The sequence below is a fragment of the Hypanus sabinus genome, chromosome 24, assembly GCF_030144855.1.
Source record: "Hypanus sabinus isolate sHypSab1 chromosome 24, sHypSab1.hap1, whole genome shotgun sequence".
Lineage (NCBI taxonomy): Eukaryota > Metazoa > Chordata > Chondrichthyes > Myliobatiformes > Dasyatidae > Hypanus > Hypanus sabinus.
Window position 1 is genome coordinate 32,451,828 of NC_082729.1, and position 25,735 is coordinate 32,477,562.

General features: G+C 53.6%; 1 protein-coding gene and 1 long non-coding RNA gene across 7 annotated transcripts in view; one reads left to right on the plus strand and one right to left on the minus strand.

Annotated features, from left to right (window-relative positions):
* LOC132380619 (uncharacterized) overlaps positions 1–6,497 on the plus strand; it is a 10,414-nt gene extending 3,917 nt beyond the window's left edge. Inside the window, exons 3-8 of one of the 4 annotated variants that reach the window (XR_009507826.1) lie at positions 751–884; positions 1,506–1,545; positions 3,661–3,796; positions 4,063–4,454; positions 4,588–5,554; positions 6,257–6,497. This is a non-coding gene — a long non-coding RNA (uncharacterized LOC132380619). Of the gene's footprint in view, positions 1–750; positions 885–1,505; positions 1,546–3,660; positions 3,797–4,062; positions 4,455–4,587; positions 6,235–6,256 lie in introns of those variants that run through there. The other 3 variants (XR_009507823.1, XR_009507824.1, XR_009507825.1) reach the window with 3 other exon arrangements.
* Positions 1–25,735, minus strand: part of otud5a (OTU deubiquitinase 5a) — a 75,500-nt gene that overhangs the window by 20,069 nt on the left and 29,696 nt on the right. For 2 of the 3 annotated variants that reach the window (XM_059949556.1, XM_059949553.1), the window contains exon 2: positions 24,856–24,949. In XM_059949556.1, coding sequence (XP_059805539.1) covers positions 24,856–24,949 — 94 coding nt within the window. The remainder of the gene's footprint in view (positions 1–24,855; positions 24,950–25,735) is intronic. The other variant, XM_059949555.1, reaches the window with a different exon arrangement.

Sequence of the window (25,735 nt, forward strand, 5' to 3'; positions counted from 1 at the left end):
AGGTGTGGAGAATACAGGACTGGGGAACTGATTGGGAGGAGGTAGGTGTGGGAGAATACAGGACTGGGGAACTGATTGGGAGGAGGTAGGTGTGGGAGAATACAGGGAACTGGGGAACTGATTGGGAGGAGATAGGTGTGGGAGAATACAGGGCTGGGGAACTGATTGGGAGGAGGTAGGTGTGGGAGAATACAGGCTGGGGAACTGATTGGGAGGAGGTAAGTGTGGGAGAATACAGGACTGGGGAACTGATTGGGAGGAGGTAGGTGTGGGAGAATACAGGACTGGGAAACTGATTGGGAGGAGGTAGGTGTGGGAGAATACAGGACTGGGGAACTGATTGGGAGGAGGTAGGTGTGGGAGAATACAGGACTGGGGAACTGATTGGGAGGAGGTAGGTGTGGGAGAATACAGGACTGGGGATACTGATTGGGAGGAGGTAGGTGTGGGAGAATACAGGACTGGGGAACTGATTGGGAGGAGGTAGGTGTGGGAGAATACAGGGACTGGGGAACTGATTGGGAGGAGGTAGGTGTGGGAGAATACAGGGCTGGGGAACTGATTGGGAGGAGGTAGGTGTGGGAGAATACAGGACTGGGGAACTGATTGGGAGGAGGTAGGTGTGGGGAGAATACAGGACTGGGGGAACTGATTGGGAGGAGGTAGGTGTGGGAGAATACAGGACTGGGGAACTGATTGGGAGGAGGTAGGTGTGGGAGAATACAGGACTGGGGAACTGATTGGGAGGAGGTAGGTGTGGGAGAATACAGGACTGGGGAACTGATTGGGAGGAGGTAGGTGTGGGAGAATACAGGACTGGGGAACATTGGGAGGAGGTAGGTGTGGGAGAATACAGGACTGGGGAACTGATTGGGAGGAGGTAGGTGTGGGAGAATTACAGGACTGGGGAACTGATTGGGAGGAGGTAGGTGTGGGAGAATACAGGGACTGCGGGAACTGATTGGGAGGAGTAGGTGTGGGAGAATACAGGGACTGGGGGAACTGATTGGGAGGAGGTAGGTATGGGAGAATACAGGGCTGGGGAAACTGATTGGGAGGAGGTAGGTGTGGGAGAATACAGGACTGGGGAACTGATTGGGAGGAGGTAGGTGTGGGAGAATACAGGACTGGGGAACTGATTGGGAGGGAGGTAGGTGTGGGAGAATACAGGACTGGGGAACTGATTGGGAGGAGGTAGGTGTGGGAGAATACAGGGACTGGGGAACTGATTGGGAGGAGGTAGGTGTGGGAGAATACAGGGCTGGGGAACTGATTGGGAGGAGGTAGGTGTGGGAGAATACAGGGCTGGGGAACTGATTGGGAGGAGGTAGGTGTGGGAGAATACAGGGCTGGGGAACTGATTGGGAGGAGGTAGGTGTGGGAGAATACAGGGCTGGGGAACTGATTGGAGGAGGTAGGTGTGGGAGAATACAGGACTGGGGAACTGATTGGGAGGAGGTAGGTGTGGAAAAATACAGGACTGGGAACTGATTGGGAAGAAGTAGGTGTGGGAGAATACAGGACTGGGGAACTGATTGGGAGGAGGTAGGTATGGGAGAATACAGGGCTGGGGAACTGATGGAAGAAGTAGGTGTGGGAGAATACAGGACTGGGGAACTGATTGGGAGGAGGTAGGTGTGGGGAGAATACAGGACTGGGGAACTGATTGGGAGGAGGTAGGTGTGGGAGAATACAGGGACTGGGGAACTGATTGGGAAGAAGTAGGTGTGGGAGAATACAGGACTGGGGAACTGATTGGGAGGAGGTAGGTGTGGGAGAATACAGGACTGGGGGAACTGATTGGGAGGAGGTAGGTGTGGGAGAATACAGGACTGGGGAACTGATTGGGAGGAGGTAGGTGTGGGAGAATACAGGGCTGGGGAACTGATTGGGAGGAGGTAGGTGTGGGAGAATACAGGACTGGGGAACTGATTGGGAGGAGGGTAGGTGTGGGAGAATACAGGACTGGGGAACTGATTGGGAAGAAGTAGGTGTGGGAGAATACAGGACTGGGGAACTGATTGGGAGGAGGTAGGTGTGGGAGAATACAGGACTGGGGAACTGATTGGGAGGAGGTAGGTGTGGGAGAATACAGAACTGGGGGAACTGATTGGGAGGAGGTAGGTATGGGAGAATACAGGGACTGGGGAACTGATTGGGAGGAGGTAGGTGTGGGAGAATACAGGACTGGGGAACTGATTGGGAGGAGGGTAGGTGTGGGAGAATACAGGGCTGGGGAACTGATTGGGAGGAGGTAGGTGTGGGAGAATACAGGACTGGGGAACTGATTGGGAGGAGGTAGGTGTGGGAGAATACAGGACTGGGGAACTGATTGGGAAGAAGTAGGTGTGGGAGAATACAGGACTGGGGAACTGATTGGGAGGAGGTAGGTGTGGGAGAATACAGGACTGGGGAACTGATTGGGAGGAGGTAGGTGTGGGAGAATACAGGACTGGGGAACTGATTGGGAGGAGGTAGGTGTGGGAGAATACAGGACTGGGGAACTGATTGGGAGGAGGTAGGTGTGGGAGAATACAGGACTGGGGAACTGATTGGAGGAGGTAGGTGTGGGAGAATACAGGGCTGGGGAACTGATTGGGAGGAGGTAGGTGTGGGGAGAATACAGGGACTGGGGGAAACTGATTGGGAGGAGTTAGGTGTGGGAGAATACAGGGCTGGGGAACTGATTGGGAGAAGTAGGTGTGGGAGAATACAGGGCTGGGGAACTGATTGGGGAGGAGGTAGGTGTGGGAGAATACAGGACTGGGGAACTGATTGGGAGGAGGTAGGTGTGGGAGAATACAGGACTGGGGAACTGATTGGGAGGAGGTAGGTGGTGGGAGAATACAGGACTGGGGAACTGATTGGGAGGAGGTAGGTGTGGGAGAATACAGGACTGGGGAACTGATTGGGAGAGGTAGGTGTGGGAGAATACAGGACTGGGGAACTGATTGGGAGGAGGTAGGTGTGGGAGAATACAGGACTGGGGAACTGATTGGGAGGAGATAGGTGTGGGAGAATACAGGGCTGGGGAACTGATTGGGAGGAGGTAGGTGTGGGAGAATACAGGGCTGGGGAAACTGATTGGGCAGGAGGTAAGGTGTGGGAGAATACAGGACTGGGGGAACTGATTGGGAGGAGGTAGGTGTGGGAGAATACAGGGCTGGGGAACTGATTGGGAGGAGGTAGGTGTGGGAGAATACAGGACTGGGGAACTGATTGGGAGGAGGTAGGTGTGGGAGAATACAGGACTGGGGAACTGATTGGGAGGAGGTAGGTGTGGGAGAATACAGGACTGGGGAACATTGGGAGGAGGTAGGTGTGGGAGAATACAGGACTGGGGAACTGATTGGGAGGAGGTAGGTGTGGGAGAATACAGGACTGGGGAACATTGGGAGGAGGTAGGTGTGGGAGAATACAGGGCTGGGGAACTGATTGGGAGGAGGTAGGTGTGGGAGAATACAGGGCTGGGGAACTGATTGGGAGGAGGTAGGTGTGGGAGAATACAGGACTGGGGAACATTGGGAGGAGGTAGGTGTGGGAGAATACAGGACTGGGAACTGATTGGGAGGAGGTAGGTGTGGGAGAATACAGGGCTGGGGAACACATTGGGAGGAGGTAGGTGTGGGAGAATACAGGACTGGGGAACATTGGGAGGAGGTAGGTATGGGAGAATACAGGGCTGGGGAACTGATTGGGAAGAAGTAGGTGTGGGAGAATACAGGACTGGGGAACTGATTGGGAGGAGGTAGGTGTGGGAGAATACAGGACTGGGGAACTGATTGGGAGGAGGTAGGTGTGGGAGAATACAGGACTGGGGAACTGATTGGGAAGAAGTAGGTGTGGGGAGAATACAGGACTGGGGGAACTGATTGGGAGGAGGTAGGTGTGGGAGAATACAGGACTGGGGAACTGATTGGGAGGAGGTAGGTGTGGGAGAATACAGGACTGGGGAACTGATTGGGAGGAGGTAGGTGTGGGAGAATACAGGGCTGGGGAACTGATTGGGAGGAGGTAGGTGTGGGAGAATACAGGACTGGGGGAACTGATTGGGAGGAGTAGGTGTGGGAGAATACAGGACTGGGGAACTGATTGGGAAGAAGTAGGTGTGGGAGAATACAGGACTGGGGAACTGATTGGGAGGAGGTAGGTGTGGGAGAATACAGGACTGGGGAACTGATTGGGAGGAGGTAGGTGTGGGAGAATACAGAACTGGGGAACTGATTGGGAGGAGGTAGGTATGGGAGAATACAGGACTGGGGAACTGATTGGGAGGAGGTAGGTATGGGGGAATACAGGGGTGGGGAACTGATTGGGATGAAGTAGGTGTGGGAGAATACAGGACTGGGGAACTGATTGGGAGGAGGTAGGTGTGGGAGAATACAGGACTGGGGAACTGATTGGGAGGAGGTAGGTATGGGAGAATACAGGACTGGGGAACTGATTGGGAGGAGGTAGGTGTGGGAGAATACAGGACTGGGGAACTGATTGGGAAGAAGTAGGTGTTGGAGAATACAGGGACTGGGGAACTGATTGGGAGGAGGTAGGTGTGGGAGAATACAGGACTGGGGAACTGATTGGGAGGAGGTAGGTGTGGGAGAATACAGAACTGGGGAACTGATTGGGAGGAGGTAGGTATGGGAGAATACAGGGCTGGGGAACTGATTGGGAATGGTAGGTGTGGGAGAATACAGGACTGGGGAACTGATTGGGAGGAGGTTGGTGTGGGAGAATACAGGACTGGGGAACTGATTGGGAGGAGGTAGTTGTGGGAGAATACAGGACTGGGGAACTGATTGGGAGGAGGTAGGTGTGGGAGAATACAGGACTGGGGAACTGATTGGGTAGAAGTAGGTGTGGGAGAATACAGGACTGGGGAACTGATTGGGAGGAGGTAGGTGTGGGAGAATACAGGGCTGGGGAACAGATTGGGAGGAGGTAGGTGTGGGAGAATACAGGGCTGGGGAACTGATTGGGAGGAGGTAGGTGTGGGAGAATACAGGGCTGGGGAACTGATTGGGAGGAGGTAGGTGTGGGAGAATACAGGACTGGGGAACTGATTGGGAGGAGGTAGGTGTGGGAGAATACAGGGCTGGGGAACTGATTGGGAGGAGGTAGGTGTGGGAGAATACAGGGCTGGGGAACTGATTGGGAAGAAGTAGGTGTGGGAGAATACAGGACTGGGGAACTGATTGGGAGGAGGTAGGTGTGGGAGAATACAGGGCTGGGGAACTGATTGGGAGGAGGTAGGTGTGGGAGAATACAGTACTGGGGAACTGATTGGGAGGAGGTAGGTGTGGGAGAATACAGGACTGGGGAACTGATTGGGAGGAGGTAGGTGTGGGAGAATACAGGGCTGGGGAACTGATTGGGAGGAGGTAGGTATGGGAGAATACAGGACTGGGGAACTGATTGGGAGGAGGTAGGTGTGGGAGAATACAGGACTGGGGAACTGATTGGGAAGAAGTAGGTGTGGGAGAATACAGGGCTGGGGAACTGATTGGGAGGAGGTAGGTGTGGGAGAATACAGGGCTGGGGAACTGATTGGGAAGAAGTAGGTGTGGGAGAATACAGGACTGGGGAACTGATTGGGAGGAGGTAGGTGTGGGAGAATACAGGACTGGGGAACTGATTGGGAGGAGGTAGGTATGGGAGAATACAGGACTGGGGAACTGATTGGGAGGAGGTAGGTGTGGGAGAATACAGGACTGGGGATCTGATTGGGAGGAGGTAGGTGTGGGAGAATACAGGACTGGGGAACTGATTGGGAGGAGGTAGGTATGGGAGAATACAGGACTGGGGAACTGATTGGGAAGAAGTAGGTATGGGAGAATACAGGGCTGGAGAACTGATTTGGAAGAAGTAGGTGTGGGAGAATACAGGGCTGGGGAACTGATTGGGAGGAGGTAGGTGTGGGAGAATACAGGGCTGGAGAACTGATTGGGAGGAGGTAGGTATGGGAGAATACAGGGCTGGAGAACTGATTGGGAGGAGGTAGGTGTGGGAGAATACAGGGCTGGGGAACTGATTGGGAGGAGGTAGGTATGGGAGAATACAGGACTGGGGAACTGATTGGGAGGAGGTAGGTGTGGGAGAATACAGGACTGGGGAACTGATTGGGAGGAGGTAGGTGTGGGAGAATACAGGACTGGGGAACAATGGGAGGAGGTAGGTGTGGGAGAATACAGGGCTGGGGAACTGATTGGGAGGAGGTAGGTGTGGGAGAATACAGGGCTGGGGAACTGATTGGGAGGAGGTAGGTGTGGGAGAATACAGGGCTGGGGAACTGATTGGGAGGAGGTAGGTGTGGGAGAATACAGGACTGGGGAACTGATTGGGAGGAGGTAGGTGTGGGAGAATACAGGACTGGGGAACTGATTGGGAGGAGGTAGGTGTGGGAGAATACAGGACTGGGGAACTGATTGGGAGGAGGTAGGTGTGGGAGAATACAGGGCTGGGGAACTGATTGGGAGGAGGTAGGTGTGGGAGAATACAGGGCTGGGGAACTGATTGGGAGGAGGTAGGTGTGGGAGAATACAGGGCTGGGGAACTGATTGGGAGGAGGTAGGTGTGGGAGAATACAGGGCTGGGGAACTGATTGGGAGGAGGTAGGTGTGGGAGAATACAGGGCTGGGGAACTGATTGGGAGGAGGTAGGTGTGGGAGAATACAGGACTGGGGAACTGATTGGGAAGAAGTAGGTGTGGGAGAATACAGGGCTGGGGAACTGATTGGGAGGAGGTAGGTGTGGGAGAATACAGGACTGGGGAACTGATTGGGAGGAGGTAGGTATGGGAGAATACAGGACTGGGGAACTGATTGGGAGGAGGTAGGTGTGGGAGAATACAGGACTGGGGAACTGATTGGGAGGAGGTAGGTGTGGGAGAATACAGGACTGGGGAACTGATTGGGAGGAGGTAGGTGTGGGAGAATACAGGACTGGGGAACTGATTGGGAGGAGGTAGGTGTGGGAGAATACAGGACTGGGGAACTGATTGGGAGGAGGTAGGTGTGGGAGAATACAGGGCTGGGGAACTGATTGGGAGGAGGTAGGTGTGGGAGAATACAGGACTGGGGAACTGATTGGGAGGAGGTAGGTGTGGGAGAATACAGGACTGGGGAACTGATTGGGAGGAGGTAGGTGTGGGAGAATACAGGACTGGGGAACTGATTGGGAGGAGGTAGGTGTGGGAGAATACAGGGCTGGGGAACTGATTGGGAGGAGGTAGGTGTGGGAGAATACAGGACTGGGGAACTGATTGGGAGGAGGTAGGTGTGGGAGAATACAGGACTGGGGAACTGATTGGGAAGAAGTAGGTGTGGGAGAATACAGGACTGGGGAACTGATTGGGAGGAGGTAGGTGTGGGAGAATACAGGACTGGGGAACTGATTGGGAGGAGGTAGGTGTGGGAGAATACAGAACTGGGGAACTGATTGGGAGGAGGTAGGTATGGGAGAATACAGGGCTGGGGAACTGATTGGGAATGGTAGGTGTGGGAGAATACAGGACTGGGGAACTGATTGGGAGGAGGTAGGTGTGGGAGAATACAGGACTGGGGAACTGATTGGGAGGAGGTAGGTGTGGGAGAATACAGGACTGGGGAACTGATTGGGAAGAGGTAGGTATGGGAGAATACAGGGCTGGGGAACTGATTGGGAGGAGGTAGGTGTGGGAGAATACAGGACTGGGGAACTGATTGGGTGGAGGTAGGTGTGGGAAAATACTGGACTGGGGAACATTGGGAGGAGGTAGGTGTGGGAGAATACAGGACTGGGGAACTGATTGGGAAGAAGTAGGTGTGGGAGAATACAGGACTGGGGAACTGATTGGGAGGAGGTAGGTGTGGGAGAATACAGGACTGGGGAACTGATTGGGAGGAGGTAGGTATGGGAGAATACAGGGCTGGGGAACTGATTGGGAGGAGGTAGGTGTGGGAGAATACAGGATTGGGGAACTGATTGGGAGGAGGTAGGTGTGGGAGAATACAGGACTGGGGAACTGATTGGGAGGAGGTAGGTGTGGGAGAATACAGGACTGGGGAACTGATTGGGAGGAGGTAGGTGTGGGAGAATACAGGACTGGGGAACTGATTGGGAGGAGGTAGGTGTGGGAGAATACAGGACTGGGGAACTGATTGGGAGGAGGTAGGTGTGGGAGAATACAGGACTGGGGAACTGATTGGGAGGAGGTAGGTATGGGAGAATACAGGGCTGGGGAACTGATTGGGAGGAGGTAGGTGTGGGAGAATACAGGACTGGGGAACTGATTGGGAGGAGGTAGGTGTGGGAGAATACAGGGCTGGGGAACTGATTGGGAGGAGGTAGGTGTGGGAGAATACAGGGATGGGGAACTGATTGGGAGGAGGTAGGTGTGGGAGAATACAGGGCTGGGGAACTGATTGGGAGGAGGTAGGTGTGGGAGAATACAGGACTGGGGAACTGATTGGGAGGAGGTAGGTGTGGGAGAATACAGGGCTGGGGAACTGATTGGGAGGAGGTAGGTGTGGGAGAATACAGGGCTGGGGAACTGATTGGGAGGAGGTAGGTGTGGGAGAATACAGGGCTGGGGAACTGATTGGGAGGAGGTAGGTGTGGGAGAATACAGGGCTGGGGAACTGATTGGGAAGAAGTAGGTATGGGAGACAGATTGGGTGGAAAACAGCCTCCAAGGGCCTCTTCCTGTTTTCTGCTTCTAACTACTGTAGTTTACCTCAATCCCTAGGGCCGTGCTGGTTACCCGATGCTCCCAGTAGTATCAATTCAGCTCCCCCCATGAGTCTGATTTATTCAGAGATACAGTGTAGATTCAGGTCCATTCAGCTGCACCGCCCAACAACCCACATTTTTAACCCTAGGCTAATCATGGGGCAGTTTACAATGAGCAAATAACCTTCCAACCATCTTTGAACTGTGAACTGTGGGAGGAAAGCCACGTTGTCACACAGAGAAGGTACAAGTCCTTAGAGAAGGCGCCACAGTAGGGGTCATGGTGGCCCGAGTGTTTTGACACCGTGGAATTGGAGGAAAATCCTCATTCCTTGTTGGAATGTGGTGAGGATCACAGTGACCCAACGGGGGGAAACAGGAGAATAGTGACTGGGGTGGGCACTTCCGGGTGGTCCTGGCCACCTTTCCCAACGGCACCATTCCTGCACCCTGCACCCGTACACATTTCAGCTGTTCCCACATGAAATGTCCATCTCTAACCTTTCTTCACTGTATGTCTCTATCTTATCTCAGGGACACAGGTGTCCATGGAGGAACAGAGGGATCCTGGGGTCTATGTCTATAGATCCTTCAAAGTTACAGTGCAAGCTGATAGGGTAGTTAAGAAGGTGTTGGCCACCATTAGTCGGGGGACTGAATTCAAGAGCCACGAGATACTGTCGGCCCTCCTTATTTACGGATTCGACCAACCGCGGATCGGGAAAACCCAGAAGTTCTCTCTCCAGCACTCATTGTTTGAGCAGGTGCAGACTAATTTTTTCTTGTCATTTTCCCCTAAGCAATACAGTATAGCAACTATTTACATAGCATTTAGATTGTATTAGGTATTATAAGTAATCTAGAGATGATTTAAAAGTACAGGTAGTCCCCATGTTATGAACGAGTTCCGTTCCTGAGTCCGTCTTTAAGCCGGATTTGAAGTCCAAGGCGGTACGTCCGGTATTTTGTAGCCTCAGTTAGTAAAATGTTTGTCTTAGTATATACTGTATATTTTACCTTTCTATGTGTACTGAACACTTACTCAATAACACATAGTGCTATTGTGTTTAACACTTATTTCAATAATTAAACAACTGCATTGCTTAGTAATAATTGTAGCTTTCATCAGGGCAGGGCCTTTCACATGCTCCATTAAAATTGTTCCGATCGTTGACCAACTGTAGCCTAACGCTTTTCCAATGACCGATGGCGTTTCACCTCTTTCTGATCGCTTTATTACTTCCACCTTATTTTCAGTCGCAATCGTGATTATTTCTGTGAACAGAAACACTGCGGATTCAGAGCTGCACCAGGTCCTAAAGCCCACCTCACTGAAACAGGTTAAATGAAGTCCGGAGTTCCACTGGGTCCTAAAGACCACCATATTGAGACAGGTTAAATAAGGGACTTCAGCATCCGCATTTTTTAGTATCTGCGGGGGCCCCGGAAGCAATCCCCCGCGGATAAGGAGGGCCGACTGTAATGTTTATTTTTTGAGCCCCTCCACTGGTCGGAGACAACCATGTCTCCTCGCTGTCTATATGATACGCAAGTCAGGGCACGTGATATGCAGCTCGTACAGCAGCCCCGCCCCCCACCCCACTTCCCGCAGCTGATGAATCCAAGGGAATGGCGGAGACCGATACAGTTTGGCACCAGCGGAGTATCAGGAGTTGTCAATCAGCATTCAACTCAGCAGGGACTACAGCTCCGGATTTTTCCCCTCGACGAATCCTTTCCCAGTGTGCACTGATGTAAGGCAGTGGAGTTTTGAGATCAGTTTTCCTTCTTCTAGATGAGCTGCTAAACATGGCTGATGCATCCCATCTGCCCAAAGTGACTGGTTTTAAGGTGCCTTTGACCTTTCTGTCAGTAGAAATGGTTCGGACAGGCTTAGCAGCTAAGACGCACATGAAGGCCAAGTGCTGGACCTGGTTATCAGAGGCTATTTCAGACACCCGCCACTGGAGCATTTAATAGGTAACAGGAGCTTGTCCCACCCCCGGCCTGAGGTAATGTTGCAGCTCCATAAAACTCTGGTTAGATCACACTTGTTCAGTTCTGATCACCAAGAAGGACGTGGAAGCTTTAGGGAGGGTGCAGAGGAGATTTACCAGGACGCTGTCTGGATTAGAGAGCTTGTCTTATGAGGAAAGGTTGAGCAATCAAGGCCTTGTCTCTTTGGAGCAAAGGAGGACGAGAAGCGACTTGACAGGTATACGAGATGATGAGATAGTCACAGACCTTTCTCCCTGGGTGGCAATTAACTAATACGAGAGGGCATAATTTTAAGGCAATTGGAAGTAAGTATTTGGGCTGTGTGTCAGAGATAAGATTTTTTTTGGTCGGTACCTGGAATGCACTGCTAGGGTTGGTGGTAGAGGCAGATATATTAGGTTTGTTTAAGAGACACTTATACAGCAGATGGATAATAGAAAAATGGAAGGCTATGTATGAGTAAGTGTTAGATTGATCTAAGATTAGATGACAATGTCAATAACAACATAGTGGGCCGAAGGGTCTGTACTGTGCTGTGCTCTATGTCAGTGATACGAAACCTGATTCTGAGCTCATGTCTGATTGCCTACCCTTCCTCCCCAAGAACAGGGGTCCTAACCTGGGGTCCACAGACCCCTCGGTTCATGGTAGGGATCTGTGGTCTAAAACCATGCCAGGAACCCCTGCTCTAGAGTCTACGCCACTGTATCTTCTGCCCGTTCCTCAGGCTCTCCCGGCCATGACCTGTCCATTCTGGGGACATTTCGTTGTTTGGGATGCTGTCCTGGCAAGAGGGAGAGGCTACCTTCCCTCTATCCTTGCTCCCTTTAGGAGCGGTTAGCATAACTCCATTTCAGCACCAGCAGCCCAGGTTTAATCCCGCTGCTGTCTGTGAGGAGTTTGCGCACTCTCGCCATGACCGTGTGGGTTTCCTCCCACAGGTTCAAGATCAGGTAAGGTTTACCGCGTTGTTGCTGACGTAAATGTCACTAATTTGTTGCTTTTGTGGCAGCAGTATAGTGCAAGACGTAAAAATGAGCAAGTTTGTAATAAACATGAATATAGTCATCATCATGTGCTGCGTTGCATAACATGGGCAATTGTGGCCTTTCCATGACCGTGATAGTTCTTGGCAAATTTTCCTACAGAACTGGTTTACCGTTGCCTTCTCCTGCCAGTGTCTTCACAAGACGGGTGACCTCAGCCATGATCGATACTCTTCAGAGACTGTCTGCCTGACATCAGTGGTGTATAACCAGGACTTGTGATGTGCACCAGCTGCCCCCATGGCTTCGTGCGACCCTGCTCGGGGGGGGGCCAAGCGGGTGCTACATTGGGCATCTTCATTCAGACCAGCCAGGACATGGAAACGAACACAGGGCTGTTGTTTTGGGCTGAGGCCCTTCGGCAGGACTGGACAGGACATCAGTAGAGAAAGGTGCGGCTAGGGGAAGGATAGCTAAAAGGTGAAGCCAAGCGGGTAGGAAAGGTAAAGTACTGGAGAAGAAGGAATCAAGGTCTTTCGTCAAGCACCTCCACTCCATCCACCAAAAGTGGAACTTTCCTGTGGCCAACCATTTTAATTCCTATCCCCATTCCAACATGCCAGTCCATGGCCTCTCGTCCACCCTCAGGGTGGATGAGCAACATCTTATATTCCATCTCAGTAGCCTCCAACCTGATGGCATGAACATCGGTTTCAGTTAAAAAAATTCCCTCCCCCTCCCTCTATTCCTCACTCTGACCTCTTGCCTCTTCTCCTCACCTGCCGATCACCTCCCCCGGTTCCCTTTCTCCTATGGTCCACTCCCCTCACCTACCAGTGACACAGGCCAGCGGCGACCATTCAGCTATCCGATTGGCCGAGCCTAGCGGCCAGCATGCCAGCCAACCAATCGGAATGAGTCGGACCAATATAAGCTCCAGCACACGGCAGAAACAACGCTCAACAACACACTGATCATGTCACCTCGACCTAAACTCCAGGCTCGCCGAACAATCTTGACGGGGATCTGACTGAACCCTCCAAGAGGATGTCTCCATCGCCACAAGAGTCTGGAATCTGAGGGTCTATGGCTCAGAAGCGAAGCAGGGAGAGGAGTTTAGCAGTAACCAGGGTAGAAAACCTTGGTACATATTGGCGCCAACGACATAGGCAGGAAAAGCAGTGAGGTCTTGGGAGAGATTTTAGCAGATCAGGGAGAAGGCCGAGAAGCAGGGCCCCAAGTGCAGTGTGACTTGAATTGCTACCTGCGAGTGTAAGGACAGGGTGATCTGGCAGATGAACGTGTTGCTCAGAAGTTGATGCGGGGGGGGGGGGGGGGCAGAGTTTCAGGTTTCTCCTCTGGAGGAGGTACTACGTGTACAAAAAGGGCAGGCCTGAGGGAGAATATAATTGCTGGAGCTGTTGGGGAGGGTTTAAACTAGTTTGGCAGGGGGATGACAAACAAGGGTGATAGGGCGGAGGTTTGGACAATCATGTGACAGTGAGGACTGACAGGGCAAAATTGTCAGTGGGATGGGTTGAAATTTGTTTACGCAAGTATCTGGGGATTAACAGCAAAAAGGCGGAGCTGAGTGATGATGGTGCTAAACGTCAACTCCTTTGCTTTTATTTTTGGAAACAACTCTATTTCTCTCTTTGATCTCTTTTTCCCTTTCAAGCTTCTTTTGAAGATTACACTCTGACTTTGGGTCTTTGTGGGAATGGGACCCGCTCTCAGGGCCTCACGACCGGCCGCATTTCGACACGCCAAGGACGCGGCCCAGAAGACTAGCGCGCCTTCAGGTTGCAGGATTCTCGCGGCTCTGGAGGCGGGCTGGTGCCGTCGCCGCCGGGGGTGAGCAAGCAAGATCGGAAGCAGCGGGTTTGCTGTTGGCTGTGCGCCCAGAGGCACAGAGCTCAGAAAAAGCAACACAACAGACTGCCAACACCAACCAGCGAGTTGTTTTGTTGTCTCCCCTCTCGCTGTGAAACAGCGACCCCTCTTGTTCCGACGAGGGAGAGAAAGCCTGATTACCAGGTGAAGGAGTAGTCTTTGGGTACTGCGTCTTTACTGATGTTTTGCTACACACTTGAGGGCTCGGTGGAGGCAGCTGATGATTTTTTGCTTGTAGTTCATTCTTTGGGGCACTGCTCTATTTTTGTGGATGTTTGTGAAGAAAAAGAATTTCAGAACGTATATTGCATACAGTTCTTTGACATTAAAAGTACTTTTGAAACCTATAGCATAGATCAGGACATAGAATTACAATATGGCCCATTACAGAGACTTGTACACAGATTCCTCAAAGTTGCCACTCAATTTGATAGGGTGATTAAGAGGGCAATTGGTGTGTTGACCCTCATTAGTCGGGGGATTGAGTTCAAGAGCCGCGAGGTAATGTTCCAGCTATATAAAACTGGTTAGACCACACGTGGACTATTGTGTTCAGTTCTGGGCATCTCATTATAGGAAGAATGTGAAAGAGGGTGCAGAGGAGATTTACTAGTGTGTCCCCTCACGATAGGTCATGATCTCCGGCTTTTCTCTTTGGAGTGACAGAGGATACGAGGCAATTTGATAGAGGTGTACAAGATGATAAGAGGCATAGATCGAGTGGACAGACAGAAATTTTTGCCAGAGCATAAATGGCTAACATGAGGAGTATAACTTTTAAGGTGATCAGAGGAAAATGTCAGAGGTAAGATTTTTACACAACGAGTGTAATGCCCTGACAGGTGTGGAGATAGAGGCAGATATACTAGGGACATTTTTAAGAGACTTTTAGATAAACAGAGGGCTAAGGGGGAGGGGGGGAAGCAGGGTTAGATTGATCTTCACAAAGGTTAAAAAGTTAGCACAGCATCCTGCACTCTGTCATAACTCGACATGACTCAGCTCTTGGGGACGTGTGGGCTGACACAGCGAGGGTGGGGCACTCCACCTGGGTAGGCCCATAGCCCTGTGGCAGCCAAATCAGCAGCCTGCATGACGCAGAGTCGAAGGTCGTTCAAGGGTGGGGCGATATCTGGCCCCTGCTCCGAGCGATTCAGGGAGAATGCAGCTCCGTGTAGAACACGGTATCATTTGGGGGGGGGGGGGGGTAATATCTGGCCCCTGCTCCGAGCGATTCAGGGAGAATGCAGCTCCGTGTAGGAGGCTGTGTCCTGGGAGGGTGGATATATCTGGCCCCTCCGAGTGATTCAGGGAGAATGCAGCTCTGTGTAGAACACGGCAGCATTTGGGGGGGGGGGGGGTAATATCTGGCCCCTGCTCCGAGCGATTCAGGGAGAATGCAGCTCCGTGTAGGAGGCTGTGTCCTGGGAGGGTGGATATATCTGGCCCCTCCGAGCGATTCTGGGAGAATGCAGCTCGGTGCAGAACGCTGCATTGAGGAATTAGGGGTGAGAGATCAGAAAGGGAAGAGGCCGGGCTCCCTTCCCGCACTCGCTGACTGGCAGAGTGGGGAAACACTGCCCCACAGTGGCCATCATCCCTCAGTGCAACAATAATCCAGGAAACCCACACCCTCTCGGCACACAACCTTGCACCTCCCAGTCCTACTTCCGTGTCTCTCACCGTCGGCTCCACGGGAACCACTGCTAAGCGTGAACAGAATTATCGGCAAACTTCAGCCGCACCAGCAGGACAGCAGCTTCCCAGCAGAGATCTAATGACCTAGGCCATGCCTTGTTCTCTTTGCTACCATCAAGGAGATGCAGGAGCCTGAAGATTTACACTCAATGATTCAGGAACAGGTTCATCCCCTCTGCCATCAGATTTCCTGAAATGGTCCATGAGCACCACCCCTCATCTGCTCCTTTGAAATTTAAGTAATTTTTTTACGTCTTGCACAGCAGTGCTGCAACCATCCACAATATACTGTCCTGTTAAATGCCTTCGGCGGTGCCTAAGACTTTCGCACCGTACTGTATCAGCAGCGTGGAGCAGGGACAGAGTTGGTAAATCTGGCGGGAGCAAAGGGTGTTGGGAATGGCAAGGATGGATCACCACGGGAGTGACGAGGTACGGGTGGGAGTGGATGTAAACATACCCAGCCCTGAGGCATCAGGCAAGGTCATTTGATTCCAAACAATTGGTTTATTTGCTCCCTTCTCCTTTTTTCAACCATGATTCCACTCTCCCTGACCCCTTCCCACTCAGTCCACAACAGAGGCTCATCACCACTCACAGACGTCATGAAATTTGGGGGATTTTGCCAGCGTCACAGTGCAATACATAAAATTACGACAGTGCTGAGTAAAAGGCTTCGGTACCCGAGCTATATATAGGTCACAATAAACCTGAGTCTTTAAGTCGTGTGAGAGATGTGCCACACTGTACAGAGACAGGGCCAGAACACACTACGCACATGAGGAACTTGGCATCTGTGGAGGGGAATAAATAGCTGAGATCAGAGTCCCGGCCTGAAATGGCAACTGTTCTTTCCCCTCCCCGGATGCTTGCTGACCCACTGAGCTCCTCCAGCATTCTGCGTGCATTGCCCTGGATTTCTAGCATCTGCAATTTAAAGGTGAAAGGAAAGGCTCTTTTTTCAGTGTGCAGGACAAGATTTACTTTTCACAGGGTGCTGGGTGCCAGGGTGGAGGAGGAAACAGATAGGCGTACAAAAGGACAGAAAAAAGGTTACTTTGGCATAAGACCATAAGAAACAGGAGCCAATCAGGTCGTTCAGTCTAATTTGGAGCAATATATCGAGTTTTGGTCACCTACCTACAGGAAAGCTGTAAATAAGGCTGAAAGAGTTACAGAGAAGATTTACAAGGATACTGTCAAGAATGGAGAATCTCACCTGGTCCCTCAACACCAGCTCCATAGCAAAGAAAGCCCAGCCTTTTTGCGAAGGCTGAGGAAAGTCCATCTCCCACCCCCCCATCCTCATCACATTCTACAGGGGTTGTATTGAGAGCATCCTGAGCAGCTGCATCACTGCCCGGTTCGGAAATTGCACCATCTCGGATCGGAAGACCCTGCAGCGGATAGTGAGGTCAGCTGAGAAGATCATCGGGGTCTCTCTTCCCGCCATCACGGACATTTACACTACACGTTGCATCCGCAAAGCAAACAGCATTATGAAGGACCCAACGCACCCCTCATACAAACTCTTCTCCCTCCTGCCATCTGGGAAAAGGCTCCAAAGCATTTGGGCTCTCACGACCAGACTATGTAACAGTTTCTTCCCCCAAGCTATCAGTACCCGAAGCCTGGACTGACACCTTGCCCTACTGTCCTGTTTATTATTTATTGTAATGCCAGAACTGTTTTTGTGCACTTTATGCAGTCCAGTGTAGGTCTGTAGTCTAGTACAGCTTTCTGTTTTTTTTTAATTTCATAGTTCAGTCTAGTTTTTGTACTGTGTCATGTAACACCATGGTCCCGAAAAACGTTGTCTCATTTTTACTATGCAGTAAAAATTTTGACCAGTTATGGTCAAAATGACAATAAAAGTTGACTTGACTTTACTTGACTTGAAGGACCAAGGAAAGATTGAAAAGTTAGGATTTTATTCCTTGGACATATTAACTTGAGGGGAGATTTGATGGCAGTATAAAAATGTGGGGTATAGATAGGGCAAATGCAAGCAGGCTTTTTCCATTGAACTTGGGTAGCACTACAACTAGAGGGCATGGGTTAAGGGTGAAAGGTGAAAAGCTCAAGGGGAAACTTCTTCCCCAGAGGGTTGTGAGATGTATGGAATGATCTTCCAGCACAACTGGTGTATGTGGGCTTGATTTCAACGTTTCAGAGAAGTTTGGATGGTCGGGGCATAGTCACAGTGCAGGTCGATAGGAATAGGATGTTTAAAGGGGAACACGAGGGTCAACTTCTTCACTCAGAGTGGTGAGTGCGCGGAACACGCTGCCGGCTTGGATGGCGGATGCAAGCTCGATTTCAACACCTAAGAGAAGTACGTGGTAGGGAGGGCTACGGTCCCGCTGCAGGTCAACGAGATTAGGCAGTTTAAATGTTTTGGCATTGACAAGATGGGCCAAAGGGCCTGTTTCTGTGCTGTACCTTCCTGTGACTATTCAGCCCATCGAGTCTGCTCCGCCATTTTGTCATGACTGACATACTATCCCTGGAAACCCCATTCTCCTGCCTTCTCCCCGTAACCTTTGACTATTCAAGAACCTATCAACCTCCACTTTAAACTGTACCCACGCTCAGCACCGACACTATGGAACTTCCGCCATTCTCTATGCGCCGTTCGAAGGCAGTTTCACCAAAGCCAAAGCTCTGGTCAAACCATTATTGAGCAGTTTTAGGCCTCATATCTGGGAAAGGATGTGTGAGCTTCAGAGAGGGTGCAGAAGAATGATCCCAGGATGGGGAGCTCCAGGTCTGTACTCGCTGGAATTTAGTAGTATTGTGAGGGGGGGGGGGATGAAAGAGGGAATTTCATTGAAACCTATCAAATATTGAAAGAGCGGATGTGGAGAGGATGTTTCCTATGGTGGGGGATTCTGAGTACATTGTCTCAGATATCCTTTTAGAACAGAGATGAGGAGGCATTTCTTTAGCCAGAAGGTGGTGAATCTGTGGAATTCATTGCCAAAGACGGCTGTGGAGGACGAGTTATTGGGTATATTTAAAGCGGGGGTTGACAGGTTCCTGATTAGTAAGCAGGTCACAGGGAGAACGGGGTTGAGAAGGGTAATAAATCAGCCACGATGATTCGAGCGGTCCAGTGGCCGAATTCTGCTCCCATGTCCTACAGTGCATAAACAGGATGGTCAGAGCAGGGCCACATGGAAAGGTTGGAGAGGACAGACAACAGAGAGAGAACTGGAACGAAACACAGAACACAAGGGGTTTGGAAAAGGGTGGGTGTGGAGAGGATGTTCTGTTGGGCTTTAGGATAGCTTGGGGGTGACACTGCTTAAAGACAGGAGTCACACCAGTGAGGGGGAACCAACTTCCCCAGCAAGCAGCCACTGGAAGTGGAGTGTGTATGCTCTCAGAGACAGGATTGTAGTGAGCATGGGAGTGGATTGTTACCGGGGTGGGGGATTTACAATCACATTTGGCACGCCTTTATTGAACCACAGAACAGGCTGGAGGGGCCGTGCGGCCTTCTCCTGTCCCTAATTTATAGGCCAATTCTCCCCAGTTCTGGGCTTTCCCCTTCCTATGTCCTGTGTTTACCCAGCTCCTCCTTCGACCTGTCTTTCAAGTTGCCCTGAAGCTCACCACTTCTGCATTAGGCAGGGAGATTCCTGAATTCTCCATTTGACTCTGTAAGACAACATTAAACTAACAGCCGGAGGTCTCCCACACCCGGAAATACCTGGACACCTGCCCCCTCTAACAAACACTGCACAGTGAGGGACAGGCATCCAGCATCGAGCACCCTCACCCACCCCCAACGATTCAGGGACAGGCACCCAGCACCCTCACCCACCCCCAACGATTCAGGGACAGGCATCCAGCACCCTCACCCACTCCCAACGATTCAGGGACAGGCACCCAGCACCCTCACCCACCCCCAACGATTCAGGGACAGGCACCCAGCACCCTCACCCACCCCCAACGATTCAGGGACAGGCATCCAGCACCCTCACCCACTCCCAACGATTCAGGGACAGGCATCCAGCACCCTCACCCACCCCCAACGATTCAGGGACAGGCATCCAGCACCCTCACCCACTCCCAACGATTCAGGGACAGGCATCCAGCACCCTCACCCACCCCCAACGATTCAGGGACAGGCATCCAGCACCCTCACCCACTCCCAACGATTCAGGGACAGGCATCCAGCACCCTCACCCACTCCCAACGATTCAGGGACAGGCACCCAGCACCCTCACCCACCCCCAACGATTCAGGGACAGGCACCCCGCACCCTCACCCACTCCCAACGATTCAGGGACATGCACCCAGCACCCTCACCCACTCCCAACGATTCAGGGACAGGCACCGAGCACCGAGCACCCTCACCCACTCCCAACGATTCAGGGACAGGCACCCAGCACCCTCACCCACCCCCAACGATTCAGGGACAGGCACCCAGCACCGAGCACCCTCACTCACCACCAACGATTCAGGGACAGGCACCCAGCACCCTCACCCACCCCCAACGATTCAGGGACAGGCACCCAGCACCCTCACCCACTCCCAACGATTCAGGGACATGCACCCAGCACCCTCACCCACTCCCAACGATTCAGGGACAGGCACCGAGCACCGAGCACCCTCACCCACTCCCAACGATTCAGGGACAGGCACCCCGCACCCTCACCCACTCCCAACGATTCAGGGACATGCACCCAGCACCCTCACCCACTCCCAACGATTCAGGGACAGGCACCCAGCACCGAGCACCCTCACCCACTACCAACGATTCAGGGACAGGCACCCAGCACCCTCACCCACCCCCAACGATTCAGGGACAGGCACCCAGCACCGAGCACCCTCACTCACCACCAACGATTCAGGGACAGGCACCCAGCACCCTCACCCACCCCCAACGATTCAGGGACAGGCACCCAGCACCCTCACCCACTCCCAACGATTCAGGGACATGCACCCAGCACCCTCACCCACTCCCAACGATTCAGGGACAGGCACCGAGCACCGAGCACCCTCACCCACTCCCAACGATTCAGGGACAGGCACCCAGCACCCTCACCCACCCCCAACGATTCAGGGACAGGCACCCAGCACCGAGCACCCTCACTCACCACCAACGATTCAGGGACAGGCACCCAGCACTGAGCACCCTCACCCACTTCCAACGATTCAGGGACAGGCACCCAGCACCGAGCACCCTCACCCACTCCCAACGATTCAGGGACAGGCACCCAGCACCGAGCACCCTCACTCACCACCAACGATTCAGGGACAGGCATCCAGCACCGAGCACCCTCACCCACCCCCAACGATTCAGGGACAGGCACCCAGCACTGAGCACCCTCACCCACCCCCAACGATTCAGGGACAGGCACCCAGCACCGAGCACCCTCACTCACTCCCAACGATTCAGGGACAGGCACCCAGCACCCTCACCCACTCCCAACGATTCAGGGACATGCACCCAGCACCCTCACCCACTCCCAACGATTCAGGGACAGGCACCCAGCACCGAGCACCCTCACCCACTCCCAACGATTCAGGGACAGGCACCCAGCACCCTCACCCACCCCCAACGATTCAGGGACAGGCACCCAGCACCGAGCACCCACACTCACCACCAACGATTCAGGGACAGGCACCCAGCACCGAGCAACCTCACCCACCCCCAACGATTCAGGGACAGGCACCCAGCACTGAGCACCCTCACCCACCCCCAACGATTCAGGGACAGGCACCCAGCACCCTCACCCACTCCCAACGATTCAGGGACAGGCATCCAGCACCCTCACCCACTCCCAACGATTCAGGGACAGGCACCCAGCACTGAGCACCCTCACCCACCCCCAACGATTCAGGGACAGGCACCCAGCACCGAGCACCCTCACTCACCACCAACGATTCAGGGACAGGCACCCAGCACTGAGCACCCTCACCCACCCCCAACGATTCAGGGACAGGCACGCAGCACCGAGCACCCTCACCCACTCCCAACGATTCAGGGACAGGCACCCAGCACCGAGCACCCTCACTCACCACCAACGATTCAGGGACAGGCACCCAGCACCGAGCATCCTCACCCACCCCCAACGATTCAGGGACAGGCACCCAGCACTGAGCACCCTCACCCACCCCCAACGATTCAGGGACAGGCATCCAGCACCCTCACCCACTCCCAACGATTCAGGGACAGGCATCCAGCACCCTCACCCACTCCCAACGATTCAGGAACAGGCACCCAGCACTGAGCACCCTCACCCACCCCCAACGATTCAGGGACAGGCATCCAGCACCCTCACCCACTCCCAACGATTCAGGGACAGGCATCCAGCACCCTCACCCACTCCCAACGATTCAGGGACAGGCACCCAGCACCGAGCACCCTCACTCACCACCAACGATTCAGGGACAGGCACCCAGCACTGAGCACCCTCACCCACCCCCAACGATTCAGGGACAGGCACGCAGCACCGAGCACCCTCACCCACTCCCAACGATTCAGGGACAGGCACCCAGCACTGAGCACCCTCACCCACCCCCAACGATTCAGGGACAGGCATCCAGCACCCTCACCCACTCCCAACGATTCAGGGACAGGCATCCAGCACCCTCACCCACTCCCAACGATTCAGGGACATGCATCCAGCACCCTCACCCACTCCCAACGATTCAGGGACAGGCACCCAGCACCGAGCACCCTCACTCACCACCAACGATTCAGGGACAGGCACCCAGCACTGAGCACCCTCACCCACCCCCAACGATTCAGGGACAGGCACGCAGCACCGAGCACCCTCACCCACCACCAACGATTCAGGGACAGGCACCCAGCACCGAGCACCCTCACCCACCCCCAACGATTCAGGGACAGGCACCCAGCACTGAGCACCCTCACCCACCCCCAACGATTCAGGGACAGGCACCCAGCACCGAGCACCCTCACTCACTCCCAACGATTCAGGGACAGGCACCCAGCACCCTCACCCACTCCCAACGATTCAGGGACAGGCACCCAGCACCGAGCACCCTCACCCACCCCCAACGATTCAGGGACAGGCACCCAGCACTGAGCACCCTCACCCACCCCCAACGATTCAGGGACAGGCACCCAGCACTGAGCACCCTCACTCACCACCGATTCAGGGACAGGCACCCAGCACTGAGCACCCTCACCCACTCCCAACGATTCAGGGACAGGCATCCAGCACCGAGCACCCTCACCCACCCCCAACGATTCAGGGACAGGCATCCAGCACCCTCACCCACTCCCAACGATTCAGGGACAGGCACCCAGCACCGAGCACCCTCACTCACCACCAACGATTCAGGGACAGGCACCCAGCACTGAGCACCCTCACTCACCACCAACGATTCAGGGACAGGCACCCAGCACTGAGCACCCTCACCCACCCCCAACGATTCAGGGACAGGCATCCAGCACTGAGCACCCTCACCCACTCCCAACGATTCAGGGACAGGCATCCAGCACTGAGCACCCTCACCCACTCCCAACGATTCAGGGACAGGCACCATGAGTGATCTGATTATACGCTAACAGGTGTCACACTGCAGAGCTGAGGAAGTCACTGACACCCCCTGACAGTGGAAAGCACTGTCCAGGACGTAGCCCAGAGTGGAGAGACCGCTCGTCCTAAGCCTATTGTCAGAGCTGTTCCAACACTGCACCAGTGGTCACAGCAGAACCGACATAACAGGGTTCGATCACACACCAGGCTGGATCCGGAGGTGAAGGGGGAAGAGATCACTTCACTTGCTGGAATTCAGAAGAATGTGAGTGGATCCTAATGAATCAAAACATTATGAAAGGGATGGATAAGCTAGAGGCAGGAAAGTTGTTTCCACTGGTGAGCAAGGCTAACTTGCTGACAGAGTGTGGAACAGGCCCTTCAAGCTGTGCCACCCAGCATTCCCCAATTCAACCCCAGCCTAATCACAGAACAATTTACAATTAACCTACCAACCGCTCTGTCTTTGGACAGTGGGAGGAAACCGGAGCACCTGCAGGAAACCCACGTGGTCACGGGGAGAACGACCAACTCCAACTGCCACACGTGGCTAAGTTACTAAGTCCAGTGGAAATTGTCTCGACTGACAGGAGAAGGGACAAAGGCGGGTTACTGGCAACTTAAAACCAGTCACTTCGGGCAGATGGGGCTCATCAAGGAAAACCAATCTCAAACCTCCACTGCCTTACGGCTATACCCAACCATGGGGAAGGCTTCAGGTGTAAACCCCTGAGGAGAAACCCAGAGCTGGAGTCCCAAAGACAGTCCTCTGTAGAGTTCAACGCTAACTGGCAACTCCTGCGACGCCTCTGGTGCCAAACTGTCTCGGTCTCTGCCGTTCCTCCGGATTCATCAGCTGCGTAGAGAGGGGGAGCTCTGTCCAGGCCTGCGGATCACGCAGACAGCTAGGAGACATCGACCTTGACCGATGGAGGGGTCCCAAGTGAAGCTGTGGAATCCTCTGCCCAGATTTACAACACAGTTTGATAGATGACTGCACGGCATGGGAATTCAGGGTCCTGGGGAAAATGTGTGTCGGTGGAACAGTCAGTCACGATCGTATTGAAGAGCAGAGCAGGCTCGATGGGTCAGATGGTTGGTTCCTGCTTCTGTGTCTCACAGGAGCTGCCCTGAGAACTGACAGACCCCAGGGGTTTCAGGATCTTCATCAGTGATATGGTGACGTGGAGCAGAACCCCCCCCCCCCCCCCCGCCCCCTGACCTTCACAGAACTCATGGAGGGTCCTTCACATTGCGCCAGAAGATAAAGTGGCAGGAGGTCACACATCCACTGGGGCCCTGCTGCTGCTAGCGGAGATGAGGCAGGGGATTCTCCACAGAGGTGGGGACGCACACCAGGTGCCGAGACAGGGAGGTGGGAGCTCGGGTCGATCCCGGGCTGGCTGCAGCCTGCCACAGCTCCTGGGGGACACAGAGCCCAACCTCCCATCAACCGAGGGGAGGGGAAATGAGTGGGACAAACAAACCAGGGACCAATGTACAGGATGGGGTAAAAGCCACAAACGGTTGCGAACTCAGCCAGCTCCATCACCGGCAACAGCAAGTACATCTTCAAAAGGAGACGACCCAAGAAAGCGGCACTCATCAGCAAGAACGTTCAACACTCATACACGCCCTGTCCTCCTCTCATTGTACAAGACCCTGAAGACAGACACTCACAATTCAAGAACAGCTTCTTCCCCTCTGCCATTAGATTTCTGAACGGTCCAGGAACACATTCCCATACACTTTCGCAATAACTTTTAAAAGATATTTCTTATTGCAGGTCACGGTAATTTTTTTGTGTTCTGCACTATATTGCCACCATAAAAGAACAAATTTCACGATGTGTCAGTGGTAGTACACCCGATTGTAGACACTAGGCTCCGGGAGTTGGGACAGACCCAGCCTCTGGTCCGTTTGAAAACAGGAGCAGGGCCTGAAGTGATGTGAGGGCAGCGTTGGGAAGGAGGGTGTGAATCTGCGGCAGTTGGCGGTGTTGTCGGTTCAGCAGGATACGACTGGGGAGGGCGCTCTCAGCACAAACTCACCGACTGCCCGGAAGAGACAGGCTCCGTCCTCCTTCATTCGTTTGATGACGAAGCCTTTCTTCTCGCTCAAGGCCTTCTCGAACCAGTGCTCCTGCTGCAGACACACACACAGGTCAGAGAGAGGGCCAGGCCCACTGACCGTTACCACCCTTCCCACCCCTCCCAGATACACACGGGTCACAGGGAGGGCCAGGCCCACAGATCGTTACCAGCCCTCCCAGACACACACGGGTCAGAGAGAGGGCCAGGCCCACTGACCGTTACCACCCTTCCCACCCCTCCCAGATACACACGGGTCACAGGGAGGGCCAGGCCCACTGATCGTTACCACCCCTCCCAGATACACACGGGTCAGAGAGAGGGTCAGGCCCACTGATCGTTAACACCCCTCGCAGACACACACAGGTCAGAGAGAGGGCCAGGCCCACTGATCGTTACCAACCCTCCCACCCCTCGCAGATACACACGGGTCAGAGAGAGGGCCAGGCCCACTGATAGTTACTACCCTTCCCACCCATCCCTGACACACGCGGGTCAGAGAGAGGGCCAGGCCCACTGATCGTTACCACCCTTCCCACCCCTCCCAGACAAACACGGGTCAGAGGGAGGACCAGGCCCACTGATCGTTACCACCCCTCCCGCCCCTCCCAGATACACATGGGTCAGAGAAGGTTAGGCCCACTGATGGTTACTGCCCCTCCCACCCCTCCCAGACACACACGGGTCAGAGAGAGGGCCAGGCCCACTGATCGTTACCACCCCCACGACCTCTCGCAGACACACACAGGTCACAGAGAGGGCCAGGACCACTGCTGGTTACCACCCTTCCCACCCCTCCCAGACACACACGGGTCAGAGAGAGGGACATGCCCACTGATTG